This window comes from Papio anubis, chromosome 5 (genome assembly GCF_008728515.1).
Source record: "Papio anubis isolate 15944 chromosome 5, Panubis1.0, whole genome shotgun sequence".
Taxonomy (NCBI): domain Eukaryota; kingdom Metazoa; phylum Chordata; class Mammalia; order Primates; family Cercopithecidae; genus Papio; species Papio anubis.
Window position 1 is genome coordinate 89592384 of NC_044980.1, and position 27385 is coordinate 89619768.

The following is a 27385-nucleotide window of genomic DNA, read 5'->3' on the forward strand; positions in this document are numbered from 1 at the left end:
GTTGGGGAGTACATGTACTAGCTTGTCACATGCTTATCTTATCGTCATACTGGCCTTATGATATTCATACTGGCCTGATCTTCATAATGGTCTGATAGTATTCACATCACCCTATACATGTTTTCATTTGCTTTTTAGACTCCTGATCTACAGAAATAGACATCTATTATTTTCTGAATGTTTAATTACTTGACCATTTGAAAATGGCATCCTTCTTTTAAAAATACCCTAGCAGCCGGGCTGTATACTGGGTGTATAATGTGTGCAACATTAGGGGTTCCCCTAATATTAGTTCCAGAATATCTGCCTATAAAATGATAGCAATATTGGGATTGATAATGTCTACAACATACTACTATTTCCTTGTGGTGCAAGAAAGGACGCGGGCTACAGAGAAACAGAAAGTCACAAGTATCAGTGTTCCTGGGGTTTAGGGACATAAGACTAAAGAGGACAAGTATTCTTGAGGTGCTTCAGGACAAGCAGGTATGCTTTTGTCCCAGTCTTTTTAGGGAACATTTAGGTTCTTCAGTAACCTGGGATAGCAATATTAGCATCAAAAATCTTATTTTAAGCTGGCTGGAACGTAATTTTGAAGAGTCATTTTGCAAATTTATCTTAATATCTTATGCGATCCTTTCTTTTAACCAAATGTAAGTGTGAAGAGACAGAGATTGTCACCAGGAGTAAAGCACTAATGCACAACAATAGACTGTAGAAAATGGTGGTCCTTTCACAGAGCCACTACAAAAACTGCTCTCTGTTTGATTTACACCTAAGGAATGAATGCCCTATGGAAGGAAGTAGAAAGGCTTCTGGGATAATTGTTCAGCAGAGCTCAGAATTTCTCATTCTTTTTTTTTTTTTTTTTTTGAGAAGGAGTCTCACTCTGTCACCCAGCTGGAGTGCAGTGGCGCGATCTTGACTCATGGCAACCTCTGCCTCCTGGGTTCAAGTGGTTCTCCTGCCTCAGCCTCCCGAGTTACTGGGACTACAGGTGCATTTTGTATTTTTAGTAGAGACGGGGTTTCACTGTGTTAGCCAGGAAGGTCACCATCTCCTGACCTGATGATCCACCTGCCTCAGCCTCCCAGAGTGCTGGGATTACAGGTGTAAGCCACCGTGCCTGGCCAGAATTTCTCATTCTTGTACCATAATCATATCATCAATAACCATATATGCTTTAGATAAGCTCTTAATCTGTCAGTGTTGTTACAAGTATGTGCTCTTGCTACCAAGATTCCTCTTTATTTGACTGGAACATGGACCTAAACCAACCATGCATTTGAATCCAAAGAAAATGCCACAATGTAAAATAATGTTGCAGGTTCTTTTCTTTGAGGAAGATAAGCAAGATTAATATGATATGTGTAACTTCTCAAACTAGTGCTCAGGCTGGGTGTGGTGGCTCACACCTGTAAATCCCAGCACTTTGGGAGGCTGAGGCAGGTGGATCACCTGAGGTCAGGAGTTTGAGACCAGCCTGACCAATATGATAAAACCCCATCTCTACTAAAAATACAAAAATTAGCTGGGTGTGGTGGGGTGTACCTGTAGTCCCAGCTACTCGGGAGGCTGAGACAGGAGAATTGTGTGAACCCAGGTGGTAGAGGTTGCAGTGAGCTGAGATCATGCCACTGCACTCCTGCTGGATAACAGAGCAAGATTCTGTGCAAAAACACACACACACACACACACACACACACACACACACACACACACATACACACAGTGGTCAGCACAGAATTCAGAATTACTCTGTCATTCTGAGTCCAAGCAAAGATTCTTTCGAAGCTGTTGGCATTCATAAATTAATAAAAATCACTGCTGTCTGTTGATGTACCATGTGCCAGGCACCAAACCATGCACCTATACACATACCTTCATTTAATCCTCACTGCTATCTTACGAAGTTGTTATCATTTTTTTATATCCATTAAATGAATCTAAAAATGTCACATTTTGGAAGGATTAAGCAGCCTGCCTGTAGTTGTGCAACCAGAATTAGGTCTCAGGTCTATGGGACTCCAGAGCCCATGCTCTTAACCCCTGTGTTTCCCAACTGAACATCTGTCCTTAAGCACATTATTTAATGCCCTTCACTAAAGAATAGCATATAATATTAGAATTGCAGAACTAAAGGATTCTCAAGGCCAACAGATTTTACAAATAAAGAAAAGGAGTGCAAGAAAGGTTAAGAGCTCCAAGTCACATGGCTAGTCAAGTACAGTCTTCCTCATGGATCCTGTAGTGCCTGTTAACAGAAATTGCTTGATTCACAGGCTTATGTAAATCCTCACCTGTCAAACCTTCTCTAGGGGAGGGACAAGAAGCAGAAAGTAGGCTGCATTTTCTGGACCTGACTCCCCTGTTTTGCTTTATCTTGGGCAGCCAGAGATTAGATATAGATGGAATTATTTCATGTGTCAAAAGAAGCAACTGGAACCCCTAGAGACAGGAATACAACTTCAGGAAAAAAATCTGCTTTTCTATTCTTTGGTGACTGACCTAGGCTGTGTGGCTTGCTCTTCTCCTTACTTACAAAATTATTATCCCATAAAAAAGCACTGGAAAACTAGAGTTTAGAAAGCAATGAAAATGAAGCAGTTGCCTTGTAGAACTGGAAGCTCAACTTCATGCCTTATGTGGATTTTTTTCTAAGTTCTTGGGGTGGTCTGGTATCAGAGCTCATAATCAGACACTCAGAGAATATGGCCAGGTGTCCTTTTAGCTTGGATTTAGATCACAGATCAGCTGTGACTATTGTCGCAATTGCTAGGGAACGTTTGTATGTTTATTTTGAGGTCTGCCCACTTGTTGCATTAGAGTGCTCTCCACTCCCCAGAACAAGTAGAGCTCTTTATTTTTAACTAAACTGTTTCCTTGTAATATGTTTTATGAATGTACAGCCTGCTTTGCCAAGCTATAGTTATCTTCAGTTTCTCCCTAATAGTCCAAAATCTCTAGTTTTTTGCATTCAACTTCATGTAACCGGTTGCATTCTAGACTGAATATCTCTGGTACTTTCCTACCCCTAAATCTTGCACAAGCTGTTGTGCTCACTTGGAATGCCTGCCTGATCCAGCCTCTATCTACACATTTTGTAAAATCAAAATATTTTGTTTTAATATTTGAAATGAGGGCAGTCAACTTGTTACAGCAAAAAGTTCATAGGCATTGTTGTCATATCTGTATTCAAATTCGGGCTCTGCCCCTTCTTAACTCTGTAATCTTAGATAAGTTATTTAACTTTTCTAAGCATCAGTTTTCTCATTGATAAAATGCAGATAATAATGTTTACCTATCAAGATTTTATGAAGATATATTGAAATCAGATACATAGAGCACCTGTCACAGTTCCTGGTATTTGGAAGATTCTGTAAGTCCCCGCCTCCCTGTAGATGACACTGCAATAAGCATCCAATAAATGGTCCCTGCCTTGTCTATGAAGCCTTTCCTAACCATCTTCCAAACCGGCACCTCAGAAATAGTCTCCCTCTTCTGACCGCCTGTAGCATTGTATTGTACCTAAGATCTTACCACAATCAAACTTGTCAAATACTATGTTCTGAGATATAAGTTGGCACTGTAACTAGATCTGCTAGCACAACGCCATATTCTCCCCAAAAGAGACAGCTGAACTTCATTCATAGATGATCCATTGTTTATCTCTCATCAGAATCACACTTTCTGTTATCATAAACACTATACCTTGTTAGATGACTCTATTGCAGGTCTCTTTAAAAGCGCCATTATTATACTTCATAATTAAAGGGATTGTAAGAATGTATGTATGTCATGGTGTGACAGCATGGCAAACAACAGACGTCTGAATATTCATTTCCTGAAGTGAATAATCCATCATTACAGAAAAATGGAAGCCTGTATTCAATAGACCTATAAAAGGTGTTTAAAGAATGTCCATGTCTTCCTTAGAAAACCCCTCATGAGTAGCCTTGTTTTGTTGCAGGTGTCTTACAGGAAGCAGCTCAGGATTTTGCGTATATGTATTTTTTTTTTGACTTGTACAACTCCTAGTTGATGACAATAATAATGTAAATGACCTAATGTTTAAATTGTGTTATTCTAATCAGTTTTCTGACCTGTGCTATCAACAGAATTTCTGATGATCAAATAATAAAACTCAGACAATGTTGGTTTTGTGCCATCAAGTAATACTTTTGTGTTTATTCATGCACAAATTCATACATTTATCTCAGATACTTGTTAAGCAACTACTATGTTGAGGCTCTGGGGATGGGGATGGGGATGGGTGGTAACTCAAACAGGCCTGGACTCTGCCCTCATGGAGTTCACATTTGGCTGTTTTATAAATGTTGTGAGGAAAGGATTTTTTTTCATCCATGATTGTCTTTATTTCAATATTTGAGATGTGTTATTACATAAGAATCTGATCATGACTCGGGACAAATTATTTGTTTTTTTCTTGTACATCTAGCAGAGCTATTTGTAAAAGTTAAAAATTAGTTATTGATTTGTCAGATTTTTTAATTTAGAAAATGTTTTGTATTTGTTTTGTGGTTTGCCTAAATTGCTGTAACATTTGGTATCTAATTTGACTCTCACAATAACCCTGTAGGGTGCATGGTATTCCCATGATAAGAAACTAGATGCTCAGCAGGCCTAATTGACCTCCCATGGAGTCCTGGCTACTTAGCAGCCATCCGGATGGAAACTTAAGTCTTCTGATTTATTAAGTATGTTCTTGATTCCAGCTTAAAAAAAAAAACCCTAAAATATTAAAACTGTATTTTATTCTTGTTTAAATTAGACTTTAATTGACAGCTGGAAAATGGAAACAAAAATGTGAATCAACAGTGATTTTTGAGCCCCTCTCTGCTACTGTATAGGCACTGTGAGGAGTAGAAATGACCTCTGCCTCTTGATGAATTTATAGCTTCGTTGATAAGACATAATGTACACTTAGAAAGGAACTCAGTAACCCTCCAACTCAGAATACATGGTTCAGTGTTAAAGTGAGAAATACCAACACAAGAGTTGAGAAGATAAGAAGAGCTAAAGCAGATGCAAATAGTGTATCTTGAGCTAAATCTTCAAGGGTAGGGAAGATAGGACTTGGGCAGGGAAGACGCTTCTAGGCAGGGGGAATGGCAAGTTGCAAGGCTCAGAAGTGGAAGGGAATATGATGGTGATGATGATAACAATAACTGCCATTTGCCCAGCACTTATCACTTGCCAAGCAGTTATTGGTTCACATGCATTAACTTATCCATAAAACAGTTATCAAAACAATTGAACCAGATAAGAATTGTTACTATTTCAGTTTTACATATGAGGAAACTGAGGCACGGAGAGGTTAAGCAACTTGCTCAAGGCTGCATGTGCATTAAATGTCAGCTGGATTCCACCATGTTCTTGAGACTAGAATCCACTGTATCTCTTTTAACCTGTGTGTTATGCTGCCTGATGTGATGCTGGTGAAATGGTAAGGACACCTTCATGGCTAGAGGGGAGACTCGATGTGCAGCCATGGTGAGAGAGGTCAAATAATGGAGAATCTAAAAATCAGGCAGAAGGCATTAGAGTTTGTCTGGACTTACTGATATTTCATCAGTGTGGAAACATGGCAGACATTTATTTTAGAAAGATTAGTCAGCCATAGACAGAAAGGATTGAGAGACAAATAAGGGTACGAATGGCAACTATTAGATGGAAACTATTAGAAGGGGGTTTCTATCCAGGTATGGGTGATAGGTGATTAGACCTGGAGTAGGGTAGCAGTAGAAAGGATGTAATGGTGATAAGGACTGGAACTGCACTAAATTAATGGGTGAGTCAAGGCCAGGTGATTTCCTGAGAGCAGCTTCATGGTTTTACCCCCATTTTACAGATGAGGAAATACAGAGGCTCCAAGAAGTTAGTTAATTTGTGCTAATAAGCATTGGAGCAGGAATTTGGGCCTATATCTATCTTTCTTGGCTTCCTCTCTTTAAGGTAAAATAATGCAGTCTGGTCGTAAAGTAAAGTTGCTGATAAGGTTTGAAGAATTGCTCCCCAAATAAGAGATACTTAAAGTCATGGGGAGAAATCAACATTCAGGGGGAGCAACAATATCAGAGAAAAGGCAGAGACTGAATATTAAAGAACACTGGAGGGAGGGAGGAGGGTAAGGATTAAAAAACTGCCTATCAGGTACTGTGCTTATCTCCTGGGCAATGAAATCATCTGTCCACCAAACCCCCATGACACGCGGTTTACCTGTTTAACAAGCTTACACGTACACCCCTCAGCCTGAAAGTTAAAAAAAAAGAATACAGAGAAGAATGGAGCACGTGGAAGAGGCTTCCAGAAGAAAACAAGTCAGAGGTATAGGGAGGGAACCTAGGGCCCCTGAGGCCACAGCAGCCAACAAGGAGAGAACAGTCAGTGACTCAAAGTGAAACTGCCAATGGATTGTCAAGTGGAGGAGGAGGGAACATGCACGCAGCATGATGTTCTTAGTAACCCTCAACAAAGGCAGATTCAGGTGTGAAGGGCAAGTAGTGTTGCAGGTGGGAGGATATGGGAGTGCTGCCAGTGATGGGGTGGAGAAGGGAAGGAAGGTCTGGCATGAGGAGAAAGAATTCTGACGCATCCGATGCCCCACTCTGTGCAAGTTCTGAGCCAAGCCAGCTGGGGTCAAGGGGAGAGACCACGGGGAGGCTGAATGGCTGGAGGGGAGGCAGAGAGGATTCCTGTAATCCAGTGGGAGGTGCCTGGCAGGAGGCCAGGAAGACGTGAAGGGACTCTAATGTGTGGTAGACAAAGAAGTAAGGAGCTGAGGGAATGATTGTTCCATCAGCTACATGTAGTGGCACAATGGACAAGCCCGCATTCTAGGAGTCCCCCCTCCTCCAGCTTCTACAGAAGCCCTTACCCTCCATCCTGGCCCACTTGCCAGGACCTGCTGGGAAGCTCAAAACTCTCCCTACTCCCATCCAATCTCATAAGACAGTTAAGTGAACCTCTCACCTTAGCCTCCCAAGTAGCTGGGACTACAGGCGCATGCCACCACCCTCAGCTAATTTTTAAATTTTTTGTAGAGACACAGTCTCACAATATTGCCCAGGCTGGTCTCCAACTTCTGGACTCAAGCAGTCCTCCCATCTCAGCCTCCCAAAGTGTTGGGATTACAGGTGTGAGCGACTGCACCCATCTGTACATTGCTTTTTAAATAACAATTGTTGAATAGGTGGGTAAGTGGAGAGTGGTTTCTATTAAGGAACTTTTCTCTGCTTCTTGTCACTCTGATTTGTGCCTTAATTCAAGTTTATAAATGATTACCAATATTCAGGATATTAAGATAGGTACATGGGTCATTTGGGAGGGGTAGTATTTTGATAGCAGCACCTTATACTCTGATTTACAGTATTAATTCTTTAGAGGTATTTTGGTGTATATGAGCACTGATGGTTGTGCTTTAAAATTGGCAGCCCATTGATATTAGGAGGACCAGCCAAGAGGCAGGCACTGCAGTAGAGGGACCCTGGGTTAGAAGTCAGATGGCCAAGCTCCCAGGCCTGGCGTACACAGTTTGGAGGGTCCTCGTGCAGAGAGTGCTCCTTTCCAGCCTGAGCGATCCCTCCTTATCCTCCTGTCACCGCATAACCGGTCACGTTCTCAGAACTGCCTGTCTCAACTAACCCCTGAACTAGCTATATTCTCATGGAACCCTGTGACTTTCCTTTGTAGCAAGTAATTATTGGAGTGATTATTTTACTAATGCCATCTTTGACTAGGCTATAGCTTTCCTAAGGGCAGGGACATGCCTAATGGTTTTACCTCTGTGTCCCCAGCACCTGACACAGCACCTGGCACAGACTATATTCTGGGTAAACACTTGGGGAGCCAATGACCTCTGGTAAAATCTTGGACATGAGATTCCATTTTTCTCATCTGTTTAAAGCTTGTATATTAAAGCTTGTATTAAACCTTGTCACTAAGGTGCTTTCTCTTTGAAGAGCTATGGATTAACCCTTCACAATTTTTATTTTAAACGTTATCCACATCAATGATATGAAATTCAAACAATGCAGAAGAATATACCATGAAAGTGTATTCAATCCTTCACCAGAGATTACAAATATTGAAAGTTGCTTGTCTTTACAGAGAGAATAAAAATTGAACAAGCTGTAGCCAGAATCGAATGGGTTAATAATCGAAAGGGCATATTCCCTACTTCCAGCTCCCATGAAGCAGCTTTCATATTTCAGTTTTAAAATGGTTAGTGCCTTAGTGAGGGAAGAAAACTTTCATGCAGGAATCTGTGCTGCCAACAGGGGCCAAGGCCCTCAGCTGAATTCCCACCATACCCTGCGCCATTGCTGATTTTCAGCTATTCTGTATAGAGATTTTCTGTTCATGGGGGCCCTCTGAAAGTTTTCTCCTTTCTGGAATTTGAGGATCACTTTATTGTTTAATAAAGTAACAAGGCAGGCTGGACAATTCAGGGCAATGTGATTTTAGGAATGATTTAATACATTTGGATGTGTGGAAAATAAGTTTGTGTCTACTTAAAGATTTTCAGCTTCAGAAGCACTTTCATGGAGAGTGTTTGGTTTCTGTGTTGGTGTTGCATGGTTGAGGGGAATCATTAAAGGAATGGAATGCAGCTAAATGGAATTTCTTGAGTTTGAATAGAAGTTTGTACAACCAATTCCAATTGTGGAAGGATAGAATTATATAAACACAGGGACATTAATCCCCATAACATTTTAAAAATATTTTCAAGGAAAAATACAGATATTCATATATTTATCCATTAATTTGATAGAGGGAAAATCTACCTTGGTACATCTTCCAGTTTTCAACACCAAAAAGAATGTGAGAGGGGCCCTTCCATGCCCTGCTACCATGACTGGGGCTTGTTTGTGTGTGTGTGTGTGTGTGTGTGTGTATTTTGGTTGAAGGGAGTGTCCGGTTGGTGCCTAAGGGTTCTCAGGAATAGTTATGTTTATATGATTATTTTTGAAAAATAAGTATACTAAAGCTTTGTATTTCTATCTGTAAATTATCATAGTTTAACTACAAGCATCAACGTGTTCTACATTAACTGAGGTTTGTGGGGAAGGTGATTTTATTCATGGGCCATAGGCTATAGTGGGTTTCATACAATCACCTTCAATGGTAGTGTATTGGGGGTGGGGGAAGGTGAGGGAGAAGCAGGGATGGGGTCATGCTGCCCTGTGACTCAGCCTCTGAAGTGGCTTTGGGCCAGGCATCAGAGACAGAGTGAGGTTCATCTTATAGGCTTCCCTGGGTGGTGTTGGCAGTGTAGCAGCTGTTTACTGACAGTCAGTTACTTCAGAAGGCAGCTCATGCCAGATGGAATCCCTGGGTTCTAAAACCTAACGGACTTAAATGTTAAGGAAGTTTAAATGAGTCTGGGTAGGAGTTTGCAAAGATGATAATTATCTGTTTAATTTTAACCAGTATAATACAAGTTAAGTACTAGAATAGTACTCCAAGCCATACAAGTATCCACACGCACGTCCCAGTACTTAGGTGACTGGATCACAGAGGCCGATTGCACCACTGCAAGCATCTCGAGGAAGGGTGTTTCTTGAATAGTTACTATTCATCACCTCTTGCCTTCTAAGGAAGAGCCTAGATGAGACAGATAACGCAGCAGAATTCCTCCTGCAACCTTGTCTCCACCTTCTCTTTCTTATGTGACACTGAAAGGACAGTTCGCATCCACCCAAGTCTATTTCTGGGAGTTTTGTCCTTCTATCTTATGTATTAGGAATAACACACTGGCAATTTAATGAGCACCTACAATTTGCCAGATGTTTTGCCACATTATTTCAAATACAACCCTGCAAATAGATGTTATTGGCCTTTATATGTAAGTGGACCTGGAAAACTAAAGCTCAAGAGTCACAGAGCTTATAATTGACAGAGCTGGGGCTTGAACAAAATCTTGTTTAGTTGCAAAGTCCATGTTTTTTCTGAAAATAACATAAACAGTAATTATAATAATATTTACTGAGCAGTCATTATGTGCCAGGGAGTCATTCTTATAATAAACTTACAAGGTAGTTGTTAACTACTAAAGAAAATTGAGGTTGGGAAACTGGAGATTATGAAATTTAAGTATTTTATCCGAGATTGTTTAGTAAATAGCAGATCCAAATTTTGAACCTATTTGATCTGGTTACAAAGGCTTTCACTACTGGACACCACCTCCTACTAGATTTTTGTGCTCTAAACTGGGTAAAACCAAGGTAAAGGGCCAAGGCAATATGGTTAAGAGGAGCTGAAGGACCATGTAGACTGTAGGTTAAATAGAACCAAACTTTCTATTTTTTTCTTTCCTTTCTAGGTATCAGCTTCCTCTGGTGTGACCAGCAAGTCTTCCAGTATGAATCCCACAGAAACCAAGGTATGAAGAATGCTAATTGAGTGAGTGCTAATTTAAGTTGATTGTGCTGCAAAGCAAAACAAATGTAGACTAATTGTTGACGATGAGTTATATATGCTAAGAAGTTTTAATTATGGAAGTAAACATTTTCTTCCTAATTTATGGGGGTCTTTGAAAACTCAGCCTTCCTTCCAATATTTACCTTACACATCATCTACATGGTTTTAGATTATCTAGAAAAGTGGAGTCACCTAGAGTTGTTTTGTTTTGTTTTGCTTTGTTTTGAGACAGGATCTTGCTCTGTCACCCAGGCTGGAGTATAGTGGTGTGATTACACTCATTGCAGCCTCAACCTCCTGGACTCAAGCGATGCTCCCATCTCGGCCTCTTGAGTAGCTGGGGCTACAGAGGCACACCACCATGCCCAGCTAATTGTTGTTTTGTTTTGATTTTGTAGAGACAGGGTCTCACTGTGTTGCCCAAGCTGGTCTCAAATTCCTGGGCTGAAGCAATCCTTCCACCTGGGCCTCCCAAAGTGCTGGGATTATACGAATGTGCCACCATGCCCGTGGCCAGTTTTGTTTTTGTTTTTGATCCTATATTGATTGAGTTTTTTAATTGAAAATATTTCTCTAAGTATATTTCTCTACATTGCAATGAGAATATAAATTATTAATTTCTTGCTAAACTGGTCTTACTGTTCTGGTCATTTAAAAATAAATATAAAAATGAAAGATTATACTAAATGAACATAAAAACATACTGGTTATTTCGGATGCTTTCTCAAGTTTTTTTTGTGTGTGTGTGAAATTTGAGTCTTGTGGGGTACCATTTTATTGACAAACCTTTCTTGAGCTCTATTTGGGATTTATTCTTCAAATTATTTTTTTGAATTTCAGAATTAAAAATAAAATAATTTCCTCTAGTGGGATTGTCCAGTTTGTTCCGAAGAGCTGGCAGCAGCTGCCTTGTAAACCCTCTCCCTAAAGTTACTCTATCTCAAGCTCTGTCTCTTGAGAATATTTCAGGGGAGGGAATTAAAAAGGGAACATTTTCAAAATTCTCTCCACTAATGTTTGTGTGCCAATATTCTTTTTTTTTTTTCTTGCGACAGAGTCTCACTCTGTCGCCGAGGCTGGAGTACAGTGGCGCAATCTCGGCTCACTGCAAGCTCCGCCTCCCAGGTTCACGCCATTCTCCTGCCTCAGCCTCCCGAGTAGCTGGGACTACAGGTGCCCGCCACCACACTCAGCTAATTTTTTGTATTTTTAGTAGAGACGGGGTTTCACCGTGTTAGCCAGGATGGTCTCGATCTCCTGACCTTGTGATCCACCCGCCTTGGCCTCCCAAAGTGCTGGGATTACAGGCGTGAGCCACCGCACCCAGCCATTAATATTCTTTAATACCTTGAAGAGCTACCCCAACTCCATTTTTATTAAATTGCCCTTGTCTAAAATTACCAACCTACTTTTGTTTTCTGTCTTTCATATTACCGTGCTATCCCTGTAGTTTCCTATCCCAGGTGATGTGTCACTATAACTTAGTACTATCAAAGGATTATATGACCTCATCTTGAATCATCTTCAGAGAACATTACAAATATCTAGAAATACACTATCCACATCTAAGTTCTTACAAATGTCATTTAGCATTCATTTAAAATTTTAATCTAAAATTATCATTTTTTAAATTTAGTATTTAAATTTACATTGATTTATAAATTACTTTCAAAATATATATTACATAATCTATAATTAATGTTAGCTGTCTCTATTATGTCAAGCTTAATCTTAAAAAATTAAAAATCTTTTATTTTTTTTTCTCTTGAGGCAGGGTCTCGCTCTGTCTTCCAGGCTGGAGTGTAGTGGCATGATCACAGCTTGCTGCAACCTTAACCTCCTGGGTGCAAGTGATCCTCCCACCTCAGTCTCCTGAGTAGCTGGAACTATAGGGGCACACCACCATGCCTGGCTATTATTTTTGTTTTTCTGTAGAGACATGATCTTGCTATGTTACCCAGGCTGGTCTCAAACTCCTGGGCTCAAGCAGTCCTCCCATCTCAGCCTCCCAAAGTTCTGGGATTCCAGGCATGAGCCACTGTATGCAGCCTAAAATTAAAAAATCCTAATTTTAAAAAATATTCCAGAAGCATCTACAAAATAAAAGTTCTCATTAAGGCCAGGCTCAGTGGCTCACACCTATAATCCCAGCATTTTAAGAGGTCAAGGCAGGAGGATGGCTTGAGCCCAGGAGTTGGGGACCAGCCTGGCCAACATAGCAAGATCTTGTGTCTATAAAAAATTAGCCAGGTGTGGTGGTGTACTCCTGTAGTCTCAGCTACTCGGGAGGCTGAAGCAGGAGGATGGCTTGAGCCCAGGAGATCAAGGCTGCAGCAAGCTCTGATTGCACCACTGCACTCCAGCCCAGATGACAGAGCAAAAATAAATAAATAAATAATCTCATTGAATTTAGAGATCATGAAAACCATAGAAAAGAGATAGGAAGGAGAGCCAGAAATATAGGATTTCCTTTTTATTCTTTTGATTCTTTTTCATCCTGTTGCCTGATTCTAATCCCCTGTGCCTCAGCTCAATGACCAATGTTTATTTCAAGCGTGGCCTGTTACCTAGAACAAATGTCAGCAAACTCTTCACCCTTCTCTAAGCATTAATCATGAGGATTCTTGGCAGTCCTGTGAAACTGGAGGAAAGTAGGAGAGAGAAGAGAAGGAGAAACAAAAATAAGATGCACGTGATGAAGTGTCCCCAGTGGCTGAGTAGGGACCATTTTTGGCCTCAAGTCTCTTTCTCTGGAACTTGGTTCCACATCAGCTGTGATATTGGACAATCCCTTTTTGCTTTGGTTTCCTTATCTGTCCAGTTTGGAGGAAGGTGATAATAGTACCTGCCTCACAAGACTGTGTAAGGAAACATAATGTATATTGGACAATTCCTGTCCTAAGCAAGTGTCCAGATTGGATTGTCTGTTGGCCAGTACTGGGCAAAGAGTGCAGTGCAGTAACTAGAACATACACAACCTCAGGTCCACCATGGATGTCTTTAGGGAGTTATTTAACTGCTCTAAACTCAATTTCTCATCTGTGAAATGGATATAATATACTTATCTCATAGGATTATTATGAAGATAAAGTGAGTTGACACACGAGAGGTGATTGATACACATTTGTTATTACGGTCATCATTATTATATTCAGCACAACCACTACAAAAATAAATTTAGCAGTTACTGATTTAAATATACACTGCATTATAAGCTGCTTGTGTCTGTGAACATACATTCTTAATTGTAGTGTAGAGTTCTCCCATGCAAAATCTTGATTGCCAAATTGCAAGATATTAATAGATTCAAACCACTATACTACCAGCTGGCTTATTTTCTTTGTTAATCATTTAATAAATGATATTTGCATAAACTGAAAGGATAGTACCATAAATAGAAACTCATTAATGAGAGTGTAGTGTGAAAGGATCCAAAATTTAAAATTTCTTTAAAAATATTTCAATCATAAGCTTTGTTTCCTTCCCAAAATAGTGTGTTGGCGTAGGAAGGGGCCATTATTTGAGGACAGTGTGTGTCTTCATTACTGAAGTAGAAGACATGACAAATTAAGAGGACATTTGACTTTAGCCTCTTCAAATTAAAAAATAAATAAATAAAAACCACTAGTTTGTGCTGATACCACCAAGCAGATAAAAAGGAGAGAAACGGCAGGAAGCACTGGACCCTAGTTTGTAATCTCTGACTGAAAAGTTCATGAAATGTTTAATCAAGTTTTATTCATGATTTTATATCTTGCCTATATTGAGAATGCATGCATGTACTTGTTTTTACACAAGTAATGTTTAGTTGGATAAAACTGTAAAATACCATACCAAAGATGCTAAATTACAACCAGTTCTTTAGAAGCATTTCTAGAACTTTAAATTAATCCTTACATACAGGACTATGATGTGCCCAATAAAAATCCATGCACTAAATATTTACAATTTTGGGGGGATTATGTTGACAGAATTTCATAAAACTTTCAGTAATATCTGTGACTATTTGATCATAACTAAACATTGGATACATAGGAAAAAATACTATTCATGTAGTCTCTACACAGGGAAAGGAAAGGAATGAGAAATTAATTTTATTAATGGAAACCTTCGCTAAAAGAACCTTCACTGAAAAAATGTAAACACAAACTGAAACATTTGCTTAGGACCTTAGAATGTAAGTGTGCCTACTACTTCTTGGAGTCATACATATATGCATCGAGTAGATGCAATAGATGAATAGAATGAATCTTGATATAATCATTTTAACTCTTTTTGTACATGTTACTTATTTGACTGACAGATAAAATAAAATTATACCTGGGGCTGTGCTCTTATATTAGGCCATTCCAGTCAGCCAACAGATGGAAGGACCACATCTTCCTAACAAGAAAAAACACAAAAAACAGGTGATGTTGTTCATTGTACTAGGGCATCTCTGTTTACTAATGGTTACATCACCCGCTCAGCATGTGCTAATAGCTGCAATTCACAGTCTTCTGTTAACACTGAGATCCCATCATGGATTTTCTGTAGGCTTAGCTGCCCATCAGCCACATTCTGGCACTAAAAATAATTTTCACTGTTTTCTGTGCCCTCAATTCTGTCACCAACCCATTGTTTTACACTGTCAGCCAAAACCCGTGATGAGTATTTCACTGATAAAAACACCTTGTTAGTGGCATGGAAACACAGTGCCCTTGGCTTTGTGATGAGGGTTTTTATTTTCTGTACCACATGTATTTGTTACAATGTAAATAGTAATAAATCTTTATGTATCTTTGATATACCTAGCAAGAAGATATAAATTGCTCCCTGAATAGTAAGAGCAGAATATTAACTAGTATACATAATTGTTTATCTAAAGAGTTGCAATTTCAAGCAAAGTGTGGCAAACTTAACTGACAATGTTTATAATTACATTAAAAATCATCTCTTTTGAGTTTCCTCAGTTGAAGAAAATCTATGATAATCTTTGTAAACTATGTCTATCTTTCTTTTCTTTCTTCCTTTTTGTTTCTTTTTCTGAATTTAGGCTGTAAAAACAGAACCTGAGAAGAAGTCACAATCAACCAAGGTAAACAGTTTAAGTCTGCTAGTGAGATATTTGGATTCTTTTTAATAATAATGAATAATCAACTTCCTACCTTGGCACTGCTGTGAATGGTAAAGGGGGTTGCTGGCTAATTTAATTAATTTTTGGACTACCCTTTTGAATGACTGTGTACATGTAGGATATATGAAATATTCATAACATTAAGTCCATATATTGTTAAAAAGAATATACAATAATTTATAGATGAAAACTCTATTTCAGAAGTATTTTGTTCAAATCTAGTTTTTTGTTATATGTATAGTGATTGTTTTAAAAAAGAAAAAAGCAAGAGGAACAAAGGAAAAAAGGCAAAGAGTAGTGAATATCCAATTCCAATTCCAGTGAGACATCAAGAATAAGGCGTCTGCTGAACTCAGCACCTAGATGACTTACAGATGAGAGCCTTTCCTAAGAGGCTGGCTGGGTTTATCGTGACAATCTTATCTCAGTTGGTGGAACTGGTTAACAGTTACACAGAAGGCTAGCTTCTGTTGCTTTCCTGACCCATGACTGTCCAGAATGAATGCCATTCTGCCTGTGTGTGGAGGTGAACACCAGGGTGTGTACGGCAACACAAATGTTTCTCTTCAATAAGGTGCTGCGTTTTATTTTGTCAAGCACTTAAAGCAAGTACTAAGATAAGACCACAAGATTTCCTGTGGAAAAGCATAGGTATTTGAGCCCAGGTACTTCAAGCACAGGTGAGGGTGAAAGGTGAGGCTTGTCTGATTTTGTAGAAGGCCTCCTGGTGGCCCTGGCGATGGTGGAACATAGGGTACTCCAGAGTGAAGAATTCGCAGCTAAGTAGAAGTTGTCTTCTATTCCACTTTAAATACTTTTGATTATCTACTGAATCTCAAGAAAATTGGGTTTCTGGTGATAAGATCTTCTCTACTAACAAAGAAAAAAAAAACTCTGTAAATCCTATGAAGGGAGATTTAAGGCCGAGACGGGCGGATCACGAGGTCAGGAGATCGAGACCATCCTGGCTAACATGGTGAAACCCCGTCTCTATTAAGAAATACAAAAAACTAGCTGGGGGAGGTGGCGGCCGCCTCCAGGCCCAGTTTTTTTTTTTGCATTTTTAGTAGAGACGGGGTTTCACCATGTTAGCCAGGATGGTCTCGATCTCCTGACCTCGTGATCCGCCTGCCTCGGCCTCCCAACAGGTGTGAGCCACCTTGCCCGGCCTAAAATATATTTTCTAGAGTGGGATCAGCTCTCAACAAACTCAGTAGTCACATGGCTCATGTGTTATCTGTGTATGTTTGTGAAAAACAACCAGTAATTTAGAGATATACATGTATTTGAAAATATTATTCAGATGAAATACTAAATTTTTCATTATTCTGATAATCACCATTCTCAGAGACTGCTGACAGGGTTACTATTAACCTGATAGCACATGTCTACTTCTGCGACCTTAAAGAGTGGGCCTAAGTGTTCTTTTCCTGGAAAAAGGCAGAATGTTTTAGTTGGAATTTTGTTCTTGTTCTTGTCTGAAAGTATTACAAGTTGGATTCCAGTGTAATCAAGTTTAATCTTTTGAAATTGACAGCTGTCTGTGGTTCATGAGAAAAAATCCCAAGAAGGAAAGCCAAAAGAACACACAGAGGTAAATGATTATCATCAGGGCTTAATTATAAGGCAAGATCTTTTGGTGGGATATAATTAAAATCTTTCATCAATTCAAAACTAATCCTTACAATGAATAGTTGGATATTAGTTTCTTCAGCTAAAATGGTGCCATCATGTGGCAATAGCAGTGTTTACAATTTGTGTGATTCTTGCTGAATTTTGGGGGAAGGATTTGCACTATTTCAGATTTTGTACCTAAAGTGAAATTGTCACATGTACATCACACTAATTCAAATTCACATACTTCAGAACCACAGACAGCACAACTGTTATGAACAATTTTTATTCTATAAAGTATCAGTATTATATTTAAGACTACCATCTTGTTAATGATGTCTTTATATGTGTGTGGGCACCTGTGTATGTACTTTCAGCAAAAAAGCCTACCCAAGCAGGCATCAGATACAGGAAGTAAGGATGCTCACAATAAAAAAGCAGTTTCCAGATCAGCTGAACAGCAGCCATCAGAGAAATCAACAGAACCAAAGGTAAATGAAGCAGATTGATAGGAAAACCTTAACATCAACTGGGTAATAAGATGCGGTTCCCCTGTTAACACTGAGGTGTGTAGTTAAATCTGTGGGGCTGTGCTGAATATATTTTGTATTGTAGTGATTTGGTATTATTATTTTGTTGGTTTTTCAAATAGACTTATAGAAACTTGGATGTATGGATGGCCTGAGAAGGGCTTCAGATTGGCCTGAGGGATGCTCTCTCCATCCTTCTCCCACTGCCCAGCAATAACCAGCTGTGACTGCAGGGCAGCAGGCTCTGCTGTCTCCCAGACAGGCAGCTTTGGATTGAGGCTGCCTCCCGGACCCCCCCACACCTGGACTGGGGAACATATGTGCCCTGAATTATCTGGTTCTTTAAATGGAAATCCTAAAGCATTTTTAGGGTCGTGTTGTAGAAGAGTTGAACTTACAGAGCCAAAAATTAGAAATTGCTTCCATAATTATGTGGTTAATAGCAGCCAGCTTTTAGAAGAATTAACATCTACAAGAAATACTTTTTCATGGAGAGCACTTGGAAGATAATAACGGGGCTTGCTTCACAATATATTTTATATCAGAGATCACAGATTTGTGATCTACCACTTAAAAGGCACATGTGTATTTTTTTTGGCTTACAATGTTGTTAAAAAATTATTTTTAATTAATTGCCAGCAATCAAAGTCAGGGTATTTCACATAACATCCCAAATTGTAACTTCTCTTGAAAAATCGGACTGTCTAGCAACAGTGAGCTCACATTGGCAACGATTGACTACAGCCATTACACCAGGTATGTGTACTCCAGTTTACCACAGTCACTACCTAGCCTGATTGACCTACTCATGTTACCTGCATGAACGTTTTAGGCTCTTGAGTTCAGCTTTACGTGGTGCCTAGCACTGCACCATGTACAATAGAAGTGAGTAAACATTGCCTTATCATGGTGTCCCTGTGGGTGAACTGGCAGATGTTAGTGACATTTGAAATTCATAATCTTGATAATAACCATACAGAGATACTTAGCTCTGTCAACCTTTTATCCTCACTGCCTTAGACTAAACCACAAGACACGGTTTCTGCTGGTGGAGAGAGTGTTGCTGGTGTCGCTGCAACATCTGGCAAGCCGGGTGACAAGGTGAGCACACATAAGCAGATGGCAACGTGGGCCTCTGTGCTTCTCAAGTTTCTAAGAAACGTATGCTCAAATAACCTATCATTTGGCAAAATGAACATTGTTTATATATAAAATTTTATGAAGAGCATGCATTTAAGGGATAGAGAGTGAACAAGATACCAAGAATAATTTTTAAATTTATATATTCAATAAATGCTTACTGAGTACATGCCATATATAAGGTACTGATATCAATACCAAGTACATTAAAATGTGAGTTGACTCAGACTCTGCATTCCAAATTTATAGGTATGAAATAAAGCAAATAAAATTTCCATGAGCATTTGAATAGACTTTTTCGGCTTTCAATGTTGATGTCAGCTGTCTTGATGCTAGTGTATCACAAGCATGACATCAACATGAATGGATATGAGAAGTTTCCAAAGGAAATATTTCAAGCCCTCTCAGGATGAAGTAGATGTGTTGAGCTGGGTGATTGTGGGCATAGCTTTCTTAGATTTTTTGAAGAGCTGCTTCCGATCCCTGCCCAGGAATATAAGATGAGAAGTTATCTACGTTTTCTACCCATAGCAATATAGAATTAGTAATCAGTTTGGAGAGCATGTAATCAATCTGAAGCCACAAGTAATCAAGTGAAGGAAGAATGAGAAGATGGGAATGAAAAATTTAAAACTAATATAGTTTTATCTATACTTTTGCTTCTGTAAATGGGACAGATATCCTGCTACAGGTTAAATGGTAAAGAAAGTCATAGGGTAAATGATTTTTAGGGTAAAAATATGGCACATCTCCCTGAAACATCATTTTTTCCCCTGGGATTTTGGGAGAAAAGGCACATTATTTTATCCAAATTAATACAGGTCTCCTATGGAGCAAAGGCAACATTTACAAAAACTTTTAAATGAAAATATCAAACTTAAAATTGTTTTTTTCTTGCAATAGATCACTTGTATACTACCTTGAGACTCATAGCCTCACCCCAGGAAGACACAGCACGCTCTTGTGCCAATGAGGAATGCTTAGATGAAATCATTTGAAAATGGATACATTTCAGGCAGAAGATTAGATACGTTAAAATAGATTTTTAAATGTTATCAATGTTTTCAGTTTGAAAATGGATAGATTTAAGGCAGAGCGTTAGGCCCGCTAAAATAGATTTTTAAATGTAATCAAAATTTTCAGTTTTGAGCTAGATATAAATTAACCAGTGTTATAAGTGAAAACTAAACAATAAAATTAAGAGAGGCTTATGTGGAATTCTGTGCATTGACTTGTGCTGGAACTTGAGGCAATTCATTTTACTTTACGTTGCCTCTGATTCTTCTCCCATTAAATAGGATTTAATGACTTGCCTTCTTATTATAGTACATAGCATGTTTAAAGTACCATAAGGCAGGCAGATCACCCGAGGTTGGGAGCTCAAGACCAGCCTGACCAACATGGAGAAACCCCGTCTCTACTAAAAATACAAAATTAGCCAGGTGTGGTGGCGCAGGCCTGTAATCCCAGCTACCTGGGAAGCTGAGGCAGGAGAATTGCTTGAACCCGGGAAGCAGAGGTTGTGGTGAGCCAAGATTGCACCATTGCACTCCAGCCTAGCCAACAAGAACAAAACACTATCTCAAAAAAATAAAATAACTAAATAAAGTACCATAGTTGGTTCTGCAGGATGCATTAGCTGTAGGCTGGCCTGTCTAGGGGTTGGGGAAAAGACAATATACCTGGGACTGTATTTCAATCAGATTAAGAAAGGCCCCCACAGAGTGTTATTTGGTGGGGAATGAAGGGATTCTATCTAATTCAGGGAATCCACAAGGGCTTTGAGAGAGTAGATCCAAGTTCAGTTAGGCATGGAAGGATAGCTGGGATTGCAGGCTTGCAAATGCATCAAGGTGTTGAAAAGTGTAAGATGTGTTCTGGTCACAAAGTACATTCCAACGTGGGTGAAGCACAGAGGAAGTGAGTGGTGGGGCTGTAAGACCAGAAAGACAGGTTGAGCACTGCAGTGGAGAATGCTAAGGTGAGTTTGTACATGTAGTGATTCAGCTGACAGCAGGTAGCCATTGAGAACCCGAGAGAACAGATGGGGTTATGCAATTGAATCCGAGCTGCAGAAGGATTAAGGGACTGCAGTAGGTGGATAGCATAGAGATAGGAAGATGGAAGGTTGGTCAGGGACTGTTTCAGTAGTCTTGATGAGTCATATTTTAGCCTAAATTACAGCTGTGATAGAATAAGAAAGTGGGGAGTTATCCAAGACGAATTGCAGAGCAAAAATCTTCAGGTTTTAGGAAATGATTGACTAAAGTGGGCAAAGACAAAGTAAAATCTAAGATAACCTGGTGCTTCTGAGTCTGATTGCACGAGGTTGGTAGCCACACGGTAACGGAAAGGAGGCCCCTAGGAGCTCTTTGTCAGGTTTGTGCAAGTGCAGAGTTGGCACCTGAGAATGAGTGCCTTTGTGAGCTGGGCACCTTGCAGTCCAGTCCCTAAGTTCCCTAGGTACCATTGACAAGAGTACAGATGTCAGAGGATTTGAGGAGGAAAGGGATGTATCTGATTTTGGACAGGCTGAATTTAAGTGTTTGAAATGTCCAAAGAAATCTGTGTAGCAAGACAATTAAAATACTGTTTTCTAATAGAAAAGAATGAAATAGGAGGAAAGGGAGAGGAAGAGAAAGAGTGGATGGAATAGACAGATAGTGGGGAGAGAAGGAGGGGAAGAGAGACATTGAGAAGGAAGAGGAAGGTGCGGGAGAGAACATGAGTGAATATCTGCATGAGGTAGTGGCTGAATCATGGAAGTGGTTTCCACAATTATCCAGACTCAGGCTCACACCCTAGTGGCCCCCACAGTGTTTCTAGCATTGCAATCGTAACTGTCACTTATTTAGCACTTACAATTACATAGCAAGTACTTACATAGTGGCGAGCATGTGCCAAACAATAGTTTTCATACTTCGTATAGATTCACTTATCTAATATCTCCAAGGAGAAGTGACTTGCTAAAGCCTCAGGCAGCCATGCGTGTCTCAACTGTCATGCAAACCTTGCCAGTCAGAGCCTGTGCTCTTCCTGTGCTTTGTTGCCTGAATTTGGATACCTTCAAATGGGATATGGTCCCCTTTTATCTTAAACCCAACAACTTCACCCATTTAGTTTCTGCCAGTCCCTGAAAGCATTTGCCCCTGGCCATAGAGAATGATTTTGGATAAGACCACCAGCACAGGGCAGAAATGTGCAGAGTGTATACAGTGGGGACCAAAGTAAAAGAGATGCCAGAGGTAATGGAGAACAAAGGGCATAGATACCACAGTAGGATCAGAATGGTGCTGAAAGGTGGCAGCTGGGAGGGAGAGATGCTCCAAGGGTCACATTTCAGAGATTATATCTGGATAAAAGCATGGAAACTGCAGATGGAAAAGTTATTTGCAATCTTTGATAGAGCACTGGAAGTAATGATGAGCGATAAACTCGTTTTAAGGAAAGAGAAGGTAATGAGATGCCGAAGTGAGAAATATGGAGGTCTTGATGTGTGGGGGCGAAGACCCAGAGAGGAAAGCCAAAAGTGGCAGCCTACAGCAAGAATTCATGGATGTTGCAAAGACTGGCTGTGGGTCCTGGAGAAGAACAGCGAAGAAAGAAACAGTCTTGGATTCAAATCTGCATTCTGTCCCTTACTGTGTAACCTGAGGAAAGTGTCCTAATCTGAGCTTTGCTTTGCCCATCACTAAATGAGACTAATAGAATTGAAGCCCTTCTGAAAAAGGATATAAAACATACAAGCACAGTGTCTGCTGTAGAGCAGATGTTCGGTGTATGATCAATGCTATTAATATAATGAATTTATTTTAAAATTTGTAATAGTATTGAGTTTTATTAAGGTATGTAAGAAGGAGTTTTTAATTTCTCAATTCTCACCAGAAAAAAGAAAAGAAATCGTTAACCCCAGCTCTGCCAGTTGAATCTAAACCGGATAAACCATCGGGAAAGGTACGAAGACAGCAGTGTCCTTCTACATGAGATAGTTACTCATATGCTCTCTATTTAACAAATCTGATTTCTTGTGGGCAAATAATATGAGGGGGTAATTTAAAGGATCATTTTAATGAATTATTGTTTCAAGCTGATATTGAAAGTGTGGGTTGGAAGTACGGTTTTCACACTCATATTTGTAATACTTGATATTATAATCCTTTAAAAAAAAAAAAACCTCCAGTTTCATCTCATGCAGTTTACATTCCAGTTTCTCTCCTACAAATACACTTTATTTAACCAGAGATATTACTCAAGAAGTCAGGTACTTCTTTATTCTGAAATTCCTAAAAGAATCAGTCTAAACCTTCAAATCGTATTCCACATATCCATGATCAGGAGAGTCCTAAAATTGTCAGGGGAATATGGTAGTTGAAAAAAAAAAAGACAATTTAAATAATTATTTTTCATCTAAATCAAATAATACAAGGTCCTTTCCTAGACTGTTGTTTTCTCCTTTCAATGCAGGTTATTGTTCATAACGAATCATCCTTAACATAAAAAATAGAGGCACTCTTATTTATTATTGTATTAGTCCGTTTTGACACTATTATAAATAACTGGGTAATTATAAAGAAAAGAGGTTTAATTGACTCATAGTTCTGTGTGGCTGCGGAGGCCTCAGGAAGCTTACAGTCATGCTGGAAGGGGAAGCAGGCACCTTCTTCACAAGGCAGCAGGAGAGAGAGCGTGTGAAGGAGGAACTGTCAAACACTTATAAAAGCATCAGATCTCATTAGAACTCACTCACTATCATCAGAACAGCATGAAAATCACCCCATGATCCAGTCACCTCCTTTCCTCGACACATGGAGATTATAGGTTCCTCCCTCGACACGTGGGGATTACAATTCGAGATGAGACTTGGGTGGAGACACGAGTTAAACCACATCAATTATACTGATTTAAGCCCATATTGACAGAGTAAACTTGTGAGTTCTTGTAAGTTTAATGTCTCAGGTAATTTCTGTTTTGTAAACCTCTTCAGGCAAGCAAGTGAACAACAACAACAACAAAAACGTGAATGAAATAATACAGAGTGATTTCACTCATGAAATAGATTATATTTGGAAGAGGTACCATATAGAGATTTTTAGGGGCTCTTTCTTTGAAACTCTGTAAAAGTACTGATAAGCAATAAATACCAAGCGTTTCCCTTACCACTTAGAGCAACATGGTTATAACTCCCTGTATTTTGTTTTGCTTTTCCTTTTTTAACTATCAGTGCATTGGACTGGCAGCTTTAATGAACTTATACATTTGTTCATGTATGTAATGCCCGTAGACTTGTTGAAACTGTGCTTCTTGCCTGAATGTGGCTTTTTATCTTTCCCACCCAGAATTTGTACTTTGAGACTTAAATAGTAAAGTCTGTTAGAGACCAGATTTTAACTATTTTGGGGAACGAGTTGAAGAACTTTTGGTGTTTGGTGGTTTTTCTACACAGAATGGCTTTTTTGTAGTTAAACTAAAAGTGAAATATGTGTGACAAATAACATTTAAATATCTGTTCTTCCTTTTCCAGTCAGGCATGGATGCTGCTTTGGATGACTTAATAGATACTTTAGGAGGACCTGAAGAAACCGAAGAAAATACAACGTATACTGGACCAGAAGTTTCAGTATGTGATCTTGATATCTATAAAAATTCACAGTAGGTAGGAGAGCAAAGAAGGCCATGGTCATGAAATACAAAAGAATACCTAGTGAGGCCGGCGCGGTGGCTCACACCTGTAATCCCAGCACTTTGGGAGACTGAGGCAGGCAGATTACTTGAGGTCAGGCATTCAAGACCAACTTGGCCAACATGGTGAAACCCTGTCCCTACTAAAAATACAAAAATTAGCTGGGCATGGTAGTACACGCCTGTAATCCCAGCTATTTGGGAAGCTGAGGCAGGAGAGAATCACTTGAACCCAGGAGGCAGAGGTTGCAGCGAGCTGAAATCGCACCACTGTACTCCAGTTTGGGTGACAGAGAGAGACTCCATCTCAAAAAAAAAAAAGAATGTCTAGTGTTCTGTCATTTGCATAGAAACAGGATGATGTCAGTATCAAGACAGCAACTAGAAATTAGTGTTGGGGATGGAAATGGTTTGTCTTTTCACAGCTGCATTATAACATTGAGTTAGCAAACATTTGTTGTTGTGCTAAGATTGACACTGGGACACGGTCCACTGGGTCACACACTTATTTTCCATCCTCAAGATTTAAGTATAATGGACTAGAACTTGTTTTGATTTCTCAATATTTTCCACCCTCAGCTTATCCCTATTCCTAAAATTGTATTTTCCTTGGTATTATAAGAAAGACATGCTGGCCAGGCATGGTGGCTCACACCTGTAATCCCAGCACTTTGGGAGGCCAAGGCAGGCAAATCACCTGAAGTCAGGAGTTCGAGACCAGCCTGACCAACATGGTGAAACCCCGTCTCTACTAAAAATACAAAAAAAAATTAGCTAGGCATGTTGGTGCATGGCTGTAATCCCAGCTACTCAGGAGGCTGAGGCAGGAGAACTGCTTGAACCCGGGAGGTGGGGGTTGCAGTGAGCTGGGATCGTGCCATTGCACTCCAGCCTAGGCAACAAGAAGGAGACTCCATCTCAAAAGAAGAAAGAAAAAAAAGCCATAGACTAGACAAAAATATTTGCAACAGACATAACAAAGGATTTGTTTCTAGAAATTATAAAGAATAAAAAACAGAAAAAGACAACCCAATAGAAGATTGAGAGAAAACTTGACTGACCAATAAGCAAGTAAAATGAAACTCTCCTTAGTAATTAGGAGAATGATATTAAAACACAGAAGAAACACTGCTTTGCATTTATCCGATTAGCAAAAGCGTGAAAGTCTGACAATTCCTATAGTCTTCCTATAGTTGGTGGGTGTTCATGATGAACATTCCCTTCAACCAGGAAGTCCACTTCTAGAGAGATTCCCAGGAGGGGGCCTTGCCCATGTGTGCAAGGAGTTATAAGAACTGGTGAAATGTTTGGAAACAATTTTGTTCAATAGAGGACAGGATAATAAAATTCAGTGCTTTATAGTGGTTAAAATGGATTATTCATGTATCAGCATGGATACAGTACAAAAACATAATTTTGAATAAAAAATGCAGAATGATATGTAGAATATGATACCATTTATGTAACACTGGAAAATAAGCAAAGTAATGCTGGACATTGTTTATGGATACCTACATATGTAAAAAGTGTTCTATAATAACTTTAAATTGATATGCTAAAGTTAGGAATGGTGGCTGTTTCTGATTAACAGGGAAAGGGAATTCGGTTTGAGAATGCTAAACAGGAGACATCCACTCTATGATTTTGTTTTCTTAGAAATGACAAAGCTAATAGAGTTGGGTACTGGGTTATACAGAAACTCATTATCTTATTAACTGTTCTTTTATATTGGTTATAAACCTTAGATAATGAAAATATTTGAAAACAAAATGTATTTAGAAGTCAACTTTAGTATTTTGAATATTTCCTAGCATTACATATGAGTTAAGCCAATTAAATATGGGTATTTGTGTAAACTTAGAAATGTAGTTGTATAAATTGTTGGCTTCTTAATGATTTATCATTCATCTCAGTACTTCCATAAATTAATAATGGAATCATGCTTTAGTTTCAGAATATGCATATAGCATTCTCAGCTAATTAATTATATAATATCCCTATGTGTATGATTTTGTTCCAGGATCCAATGAGTTCCACCTACATAGAGAAATTGGGTGAAAGAGAAGTCACAATTCCTCCAAAATACAGGGAACTATTGGCTGTAAGTTAAATAATCATTTACTTTTATTTCACTGTTTCCTCTTTAGAATATAATTTCATGTCATTATTTTTACAATGTTTAAAAGTTAGAAAACATAATGGTGCATGTGAAATTGTCATTACTCTGAAGCTCACTGCATTGGTTGGATAGGGCTGCTGTAAGAAAGTACCACAGATCAGGGGCATAAACAAGAGATTGATTGTCTCACAGTTCTGGAGGCTGGAAGTCTAGAATCAAGGTGTCAGCAGGGCTGGTTCCTGCTGAGGCTGTGAGGGAAAGGTATCTTTGAAGCCTATTCTTGGCTTATAGATGGCCGTCTTCTCCCCACGTCTCTTCACACCATCTTCCTTCTGTGCTTCTATGCATATCTCTGGGTCCAAATTTCCCCGTTTTGTAAGGACACGCATCATATTGGAGTAGGGCCCACCCTAATGACCTCACCTTTACTTGATTACTTCTATAAGGAACCTATGTCAAAATCAGGTCTCGTTTTGAGGTACTGGGGTTAAGACTTCAACATATAGATCTGGGGTGGGAGGCACAGTTCAACCCACAATGGGCCATACATTTTGCCCATCTTAAGGATTAATTCTGCCTTCTCAACATCATCAAATTAATATTTGTTTCAGAAAACGGAAGGGATCACAGGGCCTCTTCCAGACTCTTTGGTGAGTTTACATACATGTCTTCTGATCTAAATTAATATGTTTTATATTTTTGGTTGGGGGAACAGGGCTATCAATTCTATATTTGAGGATTATG

General features: G+C 39.3%; 1 protein-coding gene across 19 annotated transcripts in view; it reads left to right on the forward strand.

The window, feature by feature from the left end:
• Positions 1-27385, forward strand: part of CAST (calpastatin) — a 111898-nt gene that overhangs the window by 49716 nt on the left and 34797 nt on the right. For 5 of the 19 annotated variants that reach the window (XM_017959741.3, XM_031666320.1, XM_003899942.5 and 2 more), the window contains 9 exons: positions 10346-10405; positions 15479-15520; positions 17097-17153; positions 17551-17664; positions 18724-18804; positions 22729-22797; positions 24365-24460; positions 26543-26623; positions 27253-27291. In XM_017959741.3, the coding sequence (XP_017815230.1) occupies positions 10346-10405; positions 15479-15520; positions 17097-17153; positions 17551-17664; positions 18724-18804; positions 22729-22797; positions 24365-24460; positions 26543-26623; positions 27253-27291 (639 nt within the window). Of the gene's footprint in view, positions 1-10345; positions 10406-14746; positions 14853-15478; positions 15521-17096; positions 17154-17550; positions 17665-18723; positions 18805-22728; positions 22798-24364; positions 24461-26542; positions 26624-27252; positions 27292-27385 lie in introns of those variants that run through there. The other 14 variants (XM_009208825.4, XM_021939566.2, XM_009208826.4 and 11 more) reach the window with 5 other exon arrangements.